General features: G+C 39.2%; 1 protein-coding gene across 1 annotated transcript; it reads right to left on the bottom strand.

Moving 5' to 3' along the window:
• Positions 1–1,704: 1,704 nt before the first annotated feature.
• LOC113004587 lies at positions 1,705–2,445 on the bottom strand. Its single transcript, XM_026138344.2, has one exon. It carries the CDS (start codon positions 2,443–2,445, stop codon positions 1,705–1,707), a length of 741 nt encoding a protein of 246 aa, XP_025994129.1.
• Positions 2,446–16,523: the final 14,078 nt, after the last annotated feature.

Below are 16,523 nucleotides of genomic sequence, written 5' to 3'. Positions count from 1 at the left end.
CCTGCCTAGGTGATGCCTTATCTGCCTTTTGATGAAAGGCGAACGCCAAAGGCTTATGATCAGTTTTTATGATTAAGTCTCTTCCTTCGATCATGTGCCTAAAATATTTGACACTTAGGTAAATAGCCAGCAATTCACGGTCATATGTGCTATATTTGCTCTGAGTTTTATCCAATCTATGCGAGTAGAAACCGAGAGGTTTCCAGTTTTCCTCTGCTTTTTGTTCTAGGACTGCTCCCACCGACACGTCCGATGCGTCAGTCCTTAACGCCATTATTGCTGCATTTTTAGGATAACTCAATAACGTCTATTTAGCCAATAGTTGTTTGCATTCTTGAAATGCGCGTTCAGACTCTGGTGTCCAATTGATTACTCGTTTATCTTTCTTTCGAGCTCCTATTAACCATTTGTTCAGTGGTATCTGAATCCTTGCAGCTCCAGGAATAAATCGGCGGTAAAAATTGATGATTCCTAAAAATCTTCTTAAATCACTAATCGTTTTTGGTTTTGGATGTTTCTGTATTGCCTCGACGCGTTCCGCCGCTGGTGATATTCCGTTTTGGCTAATCTGACAACCCAAATATTGTACTTCCTGTTGAGCAAAAACACATTTTATGATATTTATTGTTAACCCGTATTTCCTAAGACGTTCGAAAATTGTACGTAAGTGCTTTTCATGTTCTTCCTGTGTTTTTGACGCTACGATAACATCGTCTATGTAGCAGTGACAAAAATCCAGACCTCTTAGAACAGTATCCATGAAACGTTGAAAGGATTGTGCTGCGTTGCACAATCCAAAGGGCATGACGTTGAATTCAAACAATCCAAATGGAGTAATTACAGCTGTTTTCTGTTTATCTTCTTGTGCAAGAGGTATATGATAATAGGCCCGCGCCAGGTCTAATGTTGAAAAAAACTTACATCCGTGAAATTGGTGTGCTACATCTTGTATATGTGGTAATGGATATCGGTCTGGAATCGTCACGCTATTTAATCGACGGTAGTCCCCGCATGGGCGCCATTCCCCTGACTTTTTCCTCACCATATGCAACGGGCTGGCCCACTGACTGTTCAATGGCTGACAGATTCCTTCTTTTAACATAAACTCGAACTCTGCCCTTGCTGCCTTGAGCTTGTCCGGTGGTAGTCTTCTAGCTCTTTCGGCGATCGAGGGTCCTTTGGTCGAAATGTGATGCTTCACTTCGTGTTTCGCACAATAGCGACTTGTTGGCCGTGTGATATCGGCGAACTCTTCTAAAAGCGCTTGGCAGTGATTATTTCGGCTGATGGTAGATATGGTCTGCAACTTTGCGTTATATATGTGCCCGCTTGTATGTAATTTAGTGGTACCGTCGATGAGTCTTTTATTTTTTATGTCTACTAGCAAATTATAGCGATGCAAAAAATCGGCTCCAAGAATGGCTCTTGAAACCTTAGCTACTAAGAATCTCCAAGGAAATTGACGGCGTAAACACACATCTACTGTTAATAGTTTTTCGCCATAAGTATCTATGGTCGTTCCGTTTGCGGCAAACAGCTTGAAATCTTCTGATGGGCGACGCTTGTGTACGATTGACCTAGGAAGGACAGACAAATCAGCACCTGTATCTATTAGAAAACGCATACCTGTAGTTTTGTCGGCTACTATGAGGCGGTAATTGTTTGCTGCGCCGCCTCCCACTGCCTCTATAGTAAACGGCGCGCCTAGTTTTCCTTGTCCTCCGTTTTTTTGTTTTCTTTCCATGTGCATGGTTTACGGCATTTCCAGGAGTCTTTTTCGAACTTATTATGAAAATAGCACATGCCTGTTGAGCGGTCTCGTGATTTATTTCTAAATCCGTCTCGATTTCCGGAAAAGTTTCTTCTGCCACGACTTCGGCTTCTGCTGCGTGCTGTCCTCTTCATCAGCATTTCTAGCTTTCCAATTCGCTTAGTTAGTACGGCGATTTCAGAATCCTGTGGTTGCGCTGCTGCTGCAGATATAGATAAAGAAGATTCTTTGTGTGCTACTATCGATAGTTCTTGTCCACCTCCTGATCTTTCCATGGCCTTATCCGCGATTTTAGCTAACTTATTCAATTCCATTTCTCCCACTACTGTAAGGAGTTCTTGTATTCTTTTCGGCAATCTCTGTAACCATAATGTTTGTAGAACACATGCAGCGACATTACTGCCCGCTAACCGTGTCATTTCTCTGAGTAATTCAGACGGCTTTCGATCGTTTAACTCGATACCGGTTAATAATTGGCGTAGCTGTGCTTCTTCGGAAGCTGCCACTCTAGTTATAAGAGCGTCTTTAATATCACCGAATGAATTTTCGGACGGTGGGGCGGCAATAATGTCGGCTACTATCTTTGTCGTCGGCGTGTCTAAATGTCGAATTACCGCTGCGCATTTTACGGCATCCGATCGAACGTTATATGCTGCGAATTCGCGTTCGAGCATCGCGAACCATAATCTCGCCAAAACTGCGGCAATTTTGCATTTCTAAATTCACTTGCCTGAATTTCTGGCCGATCTTCCTTTATGGTGACTGTTCCACTACCTGACGTTTCCGACGTCGATATGATTCTTTGTCAAGGAGAAACTTGAAACTTCGTTAAACGGGTTTCGGCACCAGATGTGGGGGACTTATAATTATCCGATGTTAGGGAGAGCTCGTCGGATGGCAATGGGTATGTGTGTATAAACAGGATTACGTAGGATTAAACCTTTTTTATTTTTAATATAAACTCTTTACATGCGCTCAGGTAACCAGAGAAGAACACAAGGTATATAACAAGGGAGATAAGCTAACTCTATGCGCTTCTAACGCCACTATTTACTGAGGCGCCACACTTATAGCGTTTTCGATTGGGATGCACTGGCTGCACTCAGTGTCAGGCGCGTGTTCGATTGGCAGTGCCAATGCGCACTTGGCTAGTATCACGTGTTCGTTTGAACGCACGACACTCGCATAGTGCGCACTCAAGGGCCTCGCACATAAAATGCATAACAGAGCATAAACGTAGCATAAAGCCTCTGAACCAATAGGAATCTTATGTAAATTAATATGGCGACTTTATGTTGGATGGTCATTAGTCCATCAGTCTTATGTTGTGCTTATGTTATGTTATGCATTTCATGTGTGAGGCCCTTCAGTGCGCACTAAGTGGCACGAGATATTTTGACCGTGCCAGTTTAGTGCACTGGATGCATGCAAGCATCAGTGCATTATTGTAAGCAATAACGAACAAAGTTTTAAATTTGAAAGAATGAGCAATCCGGATTTGGATCTTTTTAATATTTTGGAGACATTTTTGGAATCTTCTTCTAGTTCAAGCGAGGAAGAAGAAATAATTGCAATCTTTCGAACTAGAAAAATGATTCCAAAAACTGTAAATTAGCATGTGTAAAAAAATGGATAATGACACCGTAAGTGTTATATCTTTTATACAAGTACATCAATTTTATTTTAAAATATAATTTTTTAAAATATAATTAATTACTTGATGTAATATAATAGCATTTTTTAAATAATTATATACTATTTAATTTCATTTAGTAAAAATCATTACTTACTGAACACGAGATTACTTTTTCGAGATTACTTTTTTCTTTTTCGCGTGATCTATTATAATTAACTCAAGTGACACTTGCACTGAAAATTTGGGCGTGTTCTTTTGCATTTGCACTATTCAGTGCAACTCATGGAACTTGTCCAGTGTTGGCGTGAACTGAGTGCGCACTGGTGCGCACTAACTTTTTCCCAATCGAAAACGCTATTAGTAAAAAGCACAGATTCGAATTGAATCAGAAATCTATCCGTAGAAAATCCAGACCCATTAAAGAAGGAATTTTACATTATCCAACGTAGGAATAACTTCTTTACAATGCTGACAAAAGAATAAACTTGCAAATTAATCCGATGAAATACGTATGAATAATGAACAATCAACAAATGCATGGTTTCTTAGGCTTATATTAGGAGTATAAATAAGTTTCCGCCGTTTCACAAAAAATGGCGCCACTAGTATGTTATGGTTGAAATTGTCTGTTGTAAAACGTTATATCGTAAGGTTGGACATCTGGCAACAACATAACCTTAAAATAGTAGCGATTTTGTATCAGTATTATATATCTTTGTTCGTGCAAAAATGTCGAGTTTTGAGCCGAATAAACATCATTTGCGGGAGTTTTTGATTTACTTCTTTAATTTGAAGAAATCTGCAGCCGAGGCGCATCGATTGCTTGTAGAAGTATATGGTGAGGCTGCCTTAAGTGAGAGAAGTTGCCGTGAGTGGTTTCACAAGTTTAAGAACGGTGAATTTGACGTCGAAGACAAAGAACGTAGCGGAAGGCCAAAAGTGTACGAAGACACGAAATTGGAAACATTATTAGATGAAGATTCGTGCCAATGGCAAGAAGCACTTGCACTTACATTAGGAGTGACTCAACCAGCAATTTCACATCGCTTAAAATCATTGGGAATGATTCAAAAACAAGGAAACTGGGTTCCATATGAACTGAAGCCGAGAAACGTTGAACGCCGATTTTTCACATGTGAAATGCTGCTTACCAGGCATAAACGAAAGGGTTTTTTGCATCGTATAGTCACTGGTGATGAAAAATGGATCCACTACGATAACCCAAAGAAGAAGAAATCATGGGGACTACCTGGCCATGCTTCAACATCGACAGCCAAGCCGAACATTCATGGAAAAAAGCTCATATTGTGTATTTGGTGGGATCAGCTTGGTGTCGTGTATTATGAGTTGCTCAAACCGAATGAAACCATTACTGGGGCTCTCTACCGAACACAATTGATGAGACTGAGACGAGTACTCAAGAAAAAACGTGCCCACTACTACTCCAGACACGACAAAGTTATTCTTCTGCATGATAATGCTCGTCCACATGTTGCGGCGCCAGTCAAAACCTACCTGGAAACACTCAATTAGGAAGTTTTACCCTACCCGCCGTATTCACCAGACATTGCTCCTTCTGATTACTACCTGTTTCGATCGATGGCGCATGGCCTGTCTGAGCAACACTTCACATCATATGAAGATACAAAAAATTAGGTCGATTTGTGTAGCTTCAAAAGATGAAGCATTCTTCCGCGATATCCGTATGCTGCCAGAAAGATGGGAAAAAGTAGTGGCTAGCGATGGACAATACTTCGAATAAAACATTAGGTACCGTTCTTTCACAATAAATGCCCAATTTAAACGATAAAAAACGGCGGAAACTTATTTATACTCCTAATACAATTCTTTAAATAAAAATAATTAATATTGATTACCATCTAAGAATTCTGGATCTGGTACATTATTTTCGAACACGAGACATTTTTAGTAAAAATATAAGTCCATTGTGTTAATTTAAAAATGTAGCATGTCACCGACGAGAGACTGTTGTTGTACCCTGTACAACTACGATAATTATACGCATAGCAACAGGAAATCAAGATTCCTATTGCTATGCATACGCGTAGCGGACTCGAATTCCGCATACGCTAGAAATATCGAAAAGACGCTGATGGTCTGTCGGGCTTCCGGCCCGCAACACCATCGCGCTGCGCCAGCTAATGCTGAGTCGCTTTCTGGTATTCGGATTTCGGCTAAGCGTGGGAGCTGCATGCCGCAAGGAACACGATTGGCGGAACCAAACGACGAATTTCCGTATAAATATCGCGACAAAATCGGAAAGCGACGGAAGAGTTTGACAAACAGCTGTCCGGTGTGTTACTCGCCGTGCGTGACTTACACGTCGAGCTTGTAACACAATCCGGAGATAACAGCCGACCTATATATACCGGGCCGTCCGGGAGAACAAGAAAACGAGCGACATACATAATCATACTACAAGTGTAACGAAGGCAATACTGAAGAAAATACATTATTTTAACGTTGGAACGAGCTAGTGTTTTATCTTCAACCACCGAGCGGCCCTTCCTACGAGTCCTAACTCCTAAGGCGCCAAAAAGATCCCGATATACCTACTGACGTCCCTGGAGCCATCATCGGGGCACAACATTATATTTGGTGGCAGCGGTGGGATCACGCTCAAAAGGACGGTACACCCGCAAGTCGTGACGACGACAATCGAGCGGAAGCGCCAGGAAGCAGCACGCCCAACGACGGAGACAACACCTGCGAGATCACAACGGAAAGAAGAGGACCCAGAGTCACAGAAGACGTCAACAAGAACGAGGCATCAGGATCGCCGACCTACCTCAACAGCCAGCGCAACGTAAGCCGAGCCAGCTGAGGAGAAGCAGATAAGCAGCACTCGACAACATGCGAGCGACCACGGTGATTTTATTGTAAGTTAGAAAATTCTTTTGTAAATGCCCAGACGGAAACGCGCTCCTGAAGGGACACGTAACGACGAAAAAACAAACGACGTTAGGTCAGACTCATCATCGTCCTCAATAGAAATCGCGGCAACCGCGTTAGAAGATATTCGCGACACAGTTAATAGAGTGTTAAACGAAACGGCGAGCGAGACAGACGATACAGACTTCGTTATAACAACTAGAGAATTCCCTGTAAAATTACACGACTTTAGTTTACTAAATATGGACGGACAAACCGGTACCTCGACACAACAGACTGATGCCACAACGGCACGCTCTCCCGTCGGAACGTCGAGAAAACTAACTGCCAAGGTAGCAGAAAATGATACAACTCAGCAATACGCCGAGCCCGTAGCAACGCCAAGAACAACTTACGATTTGCCAATAACAGAAAATTTCCTAATGCATGAGCTATTGCGCGAAATAAGGGAACTCCGGGTATCTTTCACAGGAACCGTACCATGGTGGAAGGGATAGCATGGTGTGTGCAGTTCGGCTAAACCACGCCCACTTTTGCTCTGCAAGGGTTATAGTTAATAAGACAGCCAACTGTGAAAAGTAAAATTATTTAGTGTCAGCCTGTTGGTATGCTGGATCTATCTTCTTTGTTTCACACATGTTAGTTTCTCTTTCTATCCTTGTATGTATATTTTCATGGCTCGATTTACATACGTCAGAAGGAAGGTGTGATTTGCATGTAAGTGATATTTTTTAATATTTTACAATTGAACAAGTTTGTTGTTATATCAAAATTAAATATTAAATTGGAAAAACTTAATAATAAGACAAGCAAATACAGTTATTTTTGTTCAGTTAAATTCTGAGCGTCCTCATTATTGTATAGATTTTTAGCAATAAAAAGTATATAGGTAAAAATTAAATAAGTAAATAAATAAATAAATAAAAAATAAAAAACAATAAAATTAAACCTAAGAAACATATAAAAATATAATAATACGAAAAATTTTGTAGTTATTAAAAAAATAAATATATATTAACAATAGACGCCATAAAGCAGATATGGATGGGGCGCGTGTATAGCAATATAGATATTTTTAGTTTATTTCTGAAAAATGTGTCTTCGAACTATAACTTCACCATACATGTTTGAATTTGTTGTTAAATATGCTATAAGTTTTGATATAAAGTAAATTTTAAATTTTTCAGAAATTTAGAAGAGAAGGAAAATTTCGAGAAAAATAACATTAAAAAAAATCTAAACAAAGTGTTATAAAATACATAGAAATATATAAAACTTTTATTTAAAACTTTTTTTTATATTTTTTACCATTTCGATGGTATTACTTAAGTATTAAGATTTTTTAATTCAGAAATTAAAAAATCAATTTATTTCAAGAGTGTGTTTTATCCTCTTGACAATCATATGGGCCCGTTGTTATACATATAAAAATACGTGTCCCACATTTTTATCTGTATTACAACATATTAAAAGCTTGTCAATTTTTTGCACACTCTTACGCTGTTTCCTATTTCTTTCACACGTGTTCTTACGATGAAAAGGAAATGGAGGAAACTAACCAAATGAACCGAATCTTCGGTCAAAAATTAGTGTAACACTTCACGTGCATAACTGTTCCCGATAGAAAGAGAAGCAGATACTTGAATAAGTGCATGAAACAAGGATAGATGACTCAGCATACCAACAGGCTGACGCTAAATAATTTTGCTTTTCACAGTTGGCTGTCTTATTAACTATAATCCACCGATAGACGAAGAGGGCAAATTTTTAGAGAGAGACACGCGCGAACTGCACACACCATGTTATCCTTCCACCATGAACCGTACCCGAAGCCCGCGGTACCCCACCTAGGGACACGAACCAAGAAACAAGGAGTTTCCATGATCACGCCCGCGAACTTTCTTATGGCCGATCAGTATACGATATTAGAAATCAGAGAGGATCAACTGTTAATTTTTTAACGTTAAAAGACGCTCGAAACATGATCCCAGATGTAGACGGAACTTCCCGGGATCGCGTAAAAGAATTTATAAACGCTAGCTCATATGCTATGAAAAATATTCACCCAGCAGAAGAGCACTCACTGCTTGAGGCCATGATCTGCACAAAATTTAAAGGAAAGGCAATGACGGATTTCCAAACACGGGATATAAGAAGTTACGAACAATTAAAAAGAGAGCTAGAAAATGAATATTTAAGTAAACGAAGCACTGCGCATTTACAAATCGAATTTAACTCACTAAAACAAAATAGTGGAGAAAGCGCACAAGACTTCGGACGCCGAGTAGATAAACTGGCAATGGATCTGTACGAATCAATGGAAGAGGGCAAGGAGCATACTCAAGAACAACAACGAGCCATTTTAGAAAGCATTAGAGAACAAGCCCTCCATAATTATCAAACCGGATTGCACGAGGATATCAAGCTCCTCGTACGCGCACAGCGATATCCAACGCTAGCTGAAGCGATAATCGGTGCAACGGCCGAGGAAAAGATTAAAGGCCCAAGCAATCGCAATTCGAAGTTCCAAAAACAGATCCCCTCGTATAGAACACCGCAATGCAAAAAATGCTGGAAAACAGGGCACTACGGACAGGACTGCCGTAGTAGCCGATATACAAACCGCTTCTCATTACCGAGACCGGACAATCGCTCTCACATAAATACTTTCGAAAAATATTGCAATCATTGCAAGAAGAAGGGGCACACCCGCAAAGAATGTTGGTGGCTAAACAATCAAAGAGGCATCGCAACGAAAGAAACAAAAACATACCAAAACGGTAAAAATAATAAAGCAGAAAAAATACGAGCCATAAAAAACTCGGGCGCACAAAGCAGCGAAGAAGAAGAGAAGGAAGAGCCAAATAAGATAACGTCGCGCAACGCCGCCGCGTATCGAGTATCACACATGCGACACGCGCCAAGGGAAGATACCGGGCTGGATATGATATCGCTGTCGGTAAAAGAGGCCCAAAGAAATCATATTGCTTTCTTGTTCGACACAGGGGCAACGATCTCAATTATAAAATTGAAGACATTAAAAGATGAAACTATAATACAAGATGAAAAAATAAAACTAACTGGGATAACAGGCAATTCGATTACTACACTTGGGAAAACGTATCTACATATACAGGTACGAGATGCAAAAATAAGCCCAGTATACGTAATTAAAGACAACGAACCTCTAGAGTACGATGAAATACTCGGGGCCGACTTTGTCAGGAAAAATAATATGACATGCGATTATGGATCGAGAAAAGTGACCATTGGCCAAACAAACTTCAACTTATTTCCATATCGAAGGATAATACTAAAACCACGAAGCGAAACTATCGTACAAGTGTCAACAAACCAAAATAAAATTGGTATAATCAAATCAGAAGAATTAAAAGCAGGAGTCTATATCGGATGCTGCTTGGTAGAACCAAATGAGTTCACGTGCCCCGCGAGTATATTAAATACTACGGAAGAAGAAATAGATATCCAAGCACCACAGATAAAAATCGAGGAATTAATATGTGAAGATACTCTCGAAAAATCAATAAATAAAATCGAGAAGAAAAACGCACCAAAAATTTCAAGAAAAGAGCAAATAAATAACCTCTTAAGAATAAGCCATTTAAATGAAGAAGAGAAGAAAACTCTCTTAAATATTTGCGAAGAATTTAGCGATATTTTCCACTTAGAAGGAGAACGGCTAACGTGCACCTCTAAGGTTTCGCACGAGATAAAAACACGCGCGGATACAGCAAGTGTAAATGTCAGACCGTACCGATTACCCGAAAAACATAAAATCGAAATAAATAAGCAAATAAAAAACATGCTAGACCAAGAAATAATACAGCCGAGCACAAGTCAATGGAATGCGCCATTACTCGTAGTCCCCAAAAAATTAGATGCGTCAGGCAAACCAAAATTACGCATCGTAGTCGATTTTCGAAAACTAAATGATTTAACAATTGGAGATTCGTTTCCAATACCCAATATCACTGACATCTTAGACCAGCTAGGAAATGCGAAATATTTCTCAACACTAGATTTGGCATCGGGATATCATCAAATCCCAATGTCCGAAAATGACAAACAAAAAACAGCATTCTCGACAGCGCACGGACATTACGAATTTAATCGAATGCCGTTTGGATTGAAGAATGCGCCTGCAACCTTCCAACGCCTAATGAATAGTATTTTAACAGGATTGCAAGGACTAAAATGTCTAGTATACCTCGATGACATCGTAATATACGGTTCGAGTTTACAGAAGAAGAACATAATAAACGATTGATTGAAGTATTTAAACGACTACGGAAAAGTAATCTAAAACTGCAACCTGACAAATGTGAATTTCTAAGAAAGGAAGTGATATATTTGGGACACATTATAACAGAAAAGGGGATCTCACCAGATCCATCCAAGCTCGAAGCTGTAAGCAAATATCCGACTCCACGTCGAGTAAAGGAAATTCAAGCTTTTACGAGGTTCAAAAAGTATCGCGAATTTTGAATTTTCGCGGGTTACGTATATTCGAATTTCGATCTTTTTGTGGCGTTATGTTGGTACTCATGTCTCTCACTTATGCCGACAAGCTCGGCCATTTTGAATGTTCACTTAATTGTTGACAGCTGCTTTGCTTGCACGTGTTTTGGATCGTCTTCGATTTTTACCTATTCAAAAAAATGGATCAAAGAACCTGTATCAAATTTTGTGTGAAAAACGAAATTAAGTGCGCGGATGCATTCCGAATGTTGACTGTGGCATACGGAGAAGCTACCTTGGACCGAAGCAACGTTTATCGGTGGTACAAAATGTTCTCAGAAGGCCGAGAAGATGTGAACGACGAAGAGCGTGCCGGACGCCCGAGCACTTCAACAACAGACGAAAAAATTAATGAAGTGGAGAAAATGGTATTGGCCAATCGTCGAATCACCGTTAGAGAAGTTGCTGAGGACCTAAACATATCGATTGGCTCGTGCCATTCGATTTTTATCAATGATTTGGGCATGAGACGGGTCGCCGCGAAATTCGTACCAAAATTGCTCAATTGCGACCAAAAACAGCATCGCATGAACATTGCTAATGAGATGTTGGACTCTGTCCGCGACGACCCAAATTTGCTCCAGAGGGTCATAACTGGTGACGAATCGTGGGTTTATGGTTATGACGTGGAAACCAAAGCTCAATCATCTCAATGGAAGCTGCCGCACGAACCAAGACCGAAAAAAGCGCGCCAAGTTCGGTCGAATGTGAAAGTTTTGCTGACAGTTTTCTTCGATTGCAGGGGCGTGGTGCATCATGAGTTCTTGCCACAGGGTAGAACGGTCAATAAGGAATATTACCTGCAAGTTATGCGCAATTTGCGCGAAGCAATCCGCCAGAAACGCCCGGATTTGTGGAAGAACAAAAATTGGCTTTTGCACCACGATAACGCCCCTGCTCACACATCGTTGCTTGTGCGCGACTTTTTGGCCAAAAACAACACACTAATGATGCCGCAGCCACCGTATTCCCCAGATCTGGCCCCCTGTGACTTTTTCTTGTTCCCTAAACTGAAGAGGCCCATGAAAGGACGACGTTACGCTACGCTTGACGAGATAAAGACGGCATCGAAGGAGGAGCTGAACAAGATAAAAAAAAATGATTTTTTGAAGTGCTTCGAAGATTGGAAAAACCGTTGGCACAAGTGTATAATATCTCATGGGGATTACTTTGAAGGGGACAAAATAGATATTCATGAATAAATAAATAATTTTTGAAAAAACACAAAATTCGCGATACTTTTTGAACACACCTCGTATAGGATTAGCAGGATATTATAGAAAATTTATAGAAAATTTTTCAAAGATCGCCAAACCGCTCACTAAATTAACGAAAAAAGGAGAAAAATTTGAGTGGACGAACGATCAACAAAATGCATTTGATGCATTGAAAAATAAGTTAATTACGGCGCCCGTACTGAAGTATCCAGACTTCAACGCGGAGTTTATCGTCACGACGGACGCATCAGATTACGCCATTGGAGCCGTACTCTCGCAAGGGATCGTAGGCCAAGATCAGCCGATCGCATATGCAAGCCGAGTGTTAACAAAAGCCGAACAGAACTACAATACGACCGAAAAGGAACTATTGGCCATAGTCTGGGCTGTTAAACATTTCCGACCATATGTATACGGTACAAAATTTAAAATTATCACGGATCACAAACCACTGATATGGCTATTCAATGTAATCGATCCGGGTTCTCGACTAATCAGATGGCGGCTTAAATTAGAAGAATACGATTACGAAATAATTCACAAGGCTGGTAAAATAAATAAGAACGCCGATGCCCTGAATCGAAATCCGATTCAAACGGACGAGCATATAAACGCGATAAAAGATGACGACGGCAAGGAAGGAGAAGACGAAGAAGATGAAGAAGGACAAGTAAATTACTCCGAAGATGAAAAGGAGAAAATATTATATGAATACCACGATGGCCCCCTCGGAGGACATCAGGGAGTAAAAAGAACTCTTGAGAGAATTAAATTAAAACATCAATGGTACGGAATGAAAAAATACATAGAAACATATATCGCGAAATGCGAATATTGCCAAAAAAATAAATTAAGGCAAAAAACTAAAATGCCGTTAGTAATAACGGATACGGCTAAAAAGCCATTCGAATTATTGTACGGATATCAGGCAACCATGCCCACGGCGTTAACAAAACCGCTAAAACAAGAATATACATACGATAATTATGCACAAGAAGTGCGAGAACGAATAAGAGCCTCAAATCTAGTGGCAAGAGAAAAATTAAAAGAAGAAAAACAAAAAGCAAAGCTCCAATGTGACAAAAAAACCAACGAAGAAAATTTTCGAATAGGAGATCAAGTACTACTGTTTGATGAAACCCTACGACGAGGAAGATCGAAAAAACTTGACTCAAAATGGACAGGACCATACACTGTGATCAAGAAACACAGTGACATAAATCTTACGATAAAGAAAGGCCGAAAGGAAATACGCGTACACGCAAACAGATTAAAATTATTTATAAATTATTAACGCGACGCGAGCAACAAAAATAAAATAAATACGGAAAAATGGTAATAATAATAATAATAATAACAATACACAAAAAAAAAGGGGGGGGAAAATTTATATATACAACTATATACATACTTATATACAAAAGAAAGAATAGCGTAAACATAATAAACTCACCAAAAAGATGGAAAAAATCCAATAACCCAGGAGTAATCTACAGTCCAAAAAATTGAAGTATAATCCAAAGGAGAAGAACAAAATAAAACAGAAGTCACTACACTAAACTATAACTAACTGCACTACAAACTAAACGTTTCCTTATACCAAACTACTCAGTCAGAGAGGACCTCGTCCTCGTCTTCCTCCACATCGGAATTGTCCATAACGAACATTGGAGGAAAATCCGGATCCAGCAAGAATTGAACGTTATGTTCACCATTCACTTCTTCGGAAAAAATAAAGTCAATGTTACCGACGTCACCCTCGAAGTCATCGGGAAACTCGTCGAGTATGGGATCATCGGCAAGCTCCCCATCGCCCTCCGACTCATCATCGGAAGGACGAACGTCTTGGGGATGAGGAAATTCATCATCATCGCGGACCTCATCAGGAACTTCCGCGGCGAAATGCAGCTCTAAGAGCTCGGGATCCACGCCAGGATCCCCGGTATCCCCGATAACCCCCGTCTCGAGCTCCACATCCGGCTCAGGCACTAAATCAAACATATTCTCTTTATGCAAGCAACGTAGCAGTCAAAGGACAACTGAGAAGAAATGAAGAACAGAAGTCGCAAGAAGAAAAAATAATCAAAGCTGAACCAGCAGAATAAAAAATTATCAGAGGAAAGCGACACCAGGTAAAAGAACCTGATAGTCGAAAAGAGAGAGAAAGAGAGTTCAAAGACTTTAGAGAAACTCACCAGAACCTCTCCAGGATCTGCCAGGAAGAGCACCTCCAAAATCAAAATCATCTAACAAATATGTCTCTGCAGAAAACAATTATCATCGGACGACCTTTCGTCATCCGAGAGTACCTCCGGCCCAGGCTCAGGAAGCACGCCAGGAACCTCGTCAAATTCAAACGGTTCCTCATAACAATCATACACTGTACCGGGAAGAGTAAACCGATCCCATATATTAATAGGAGATTCCTCCCTAACGACCGAAATTGCCTCAATATACGGGAGACGAGACATTTTCCCAGACACTCGACAAAAGCGACGAGAAGACTGATAAACCGAGTAAAACATAAAGACGGCACAACCAGTGCCAAGAAGAGGATCCACGGAATAAAATACGATAATATGTAACCGGATGATTACAGGTTATATACCATATGGACCAGCGTACAGGAAACGAAACAAAATCCCACCTTATCAGAAGATGTAAGAGAATCAACGAGCAACGAGCCGTACGAAGTAGAAGAATTTACTCACCATCCAGGAATATATTATGAAAAATTAGGAGAATTACACCCATTAGAATCAACATGGAAAATAGTTATAGAAATAGACTTTACCTCACTAATAAAACGACAAGAGCAATTACATGATTACATGCAAAAAACAAAAAACATGTGCCAACTACTCGCATTCGCGCACAAAGAAACATGCGACAACCTCTACGAAATAGCAAAAAAAGACTTCGAAGAAATAAATAAAAAAATGGAAAAAATAAAATTAATGTATCAACCATCACGGATAGAAAAAAGAGGTATAATTGATGGAATAGGAACCATCGCGAAATCTCTGTTCGGCACAATGGACGCAAATGACGAAAAATTAATTAATGAACAATTAACTTTATTACAAAACGAACAACAGACAATACAACACGCGACGAAAAACCAAATTAAGATACTACAAGAGACAATAGCCCACATAGATAAAACCGAGGAAACAATACAAAAAAATGAAGACTTCCTCGGAAACGTGACGAAAAATTTAAGGCAACAACTAAAATTCAATGACAGACAAAACAACATACACGAACACTTTCTAGTAATCAACGCGATATTAGGAAATTTAAAACGTGACACAAAAGACATAGCAGACTATTTAGTATTAATAAAACAAGGGATACTACACCCACAATTAACGCCAGTAACAAGTATAATAGATAGTCTAAAGGAAGCAAACTTGCAATTACCGGAAGGACTTTATTTCCCATTTTGGATTAACATAAATAAATAGTTTGAAATCGAAAAAATAACCACAATAAACGCATACTATAATAACGGTAAAATATTTACGATATTAAAATTTCCGTTAATCTCACACACGGAATATAGCATACTTAACGTAATTGCATTATCTATACCTATACCAAGAAATGAAAACCAATATGCAATCATTAAAATAAAAAATCCGGTAATAGCAATTAGCACAGAAAAACGCTCATATATTGCACTCTTGCAAAACAACCTAAAAACATGTAAAAATATAGATAGAAAATACTTATGCGAAGAAAACTTTTCAATACAACGCATAAACACAAGTCCAACATGCGAGATAGAGATATACGTAGAAAATAAAGTACAAAGCGACAATTGCGAAATAAGATACATAACTTCTAATAACACAATTTGGATACCTCTAGGTAATCCGCATTCATGGTTATACTCGACAACAAGAAAACAATCAATAATCATCCAAAGTAAAGACCACGGGAAAATAAAGAGAACGATTGAAAATACAGGTAAAATCACATTAAAAAATAATTGCAAATTAATAACACAAGAGGTAACACTACAATCACCTAAAATATTAAACGAGACAAAAATTGAGGCATACATGCCAGATTACAATATTTCATTACCGAAAGAAATAACGCATGAAAAAATGAATATGTCTCAAATAAAAATAGAAAGAATAGTGCAAGACCATCCAAAATTAAAAAATTTAGAAACTAAGTTAAAAGAATTAAATAAGGGTCTTGACACTCCGTATTTTCAATCAAAAAACTTTATTTACCCTATGGCAACAAGCAGCGTTACCATGTTGATAATCGTAGCAGTTGCAATAGGGATAATATTATATACTGTAAAAAGGAAACGGAGCAAAAAGAGAGAAACGTTAGAATACGAAATCAAGCATTATAATACTTTACCTAGATCAATTTTAAAACGCACACAAAGCACGCGTTTCTAGATACCCAACAAACTAAAAATATT

Source organism: Solenopsis invicta, chromosome 4 (genome assembly GCF_016802725.1).
Source record: "Solenopsis invicta isolate M01_SB chromosome 4, UNIL_Sinv_3.0, whole genome shotgun sequence".
Lineage (NCBI taxonomy): Eukaryota > Metazoa > Arthropoda > Insecta > Hymenoptera > Formicidae > Solenopsis > Solenopsis invicta.
This window is presented reverse-complemented; position numbering and strand designations above follow the sequence as displayed.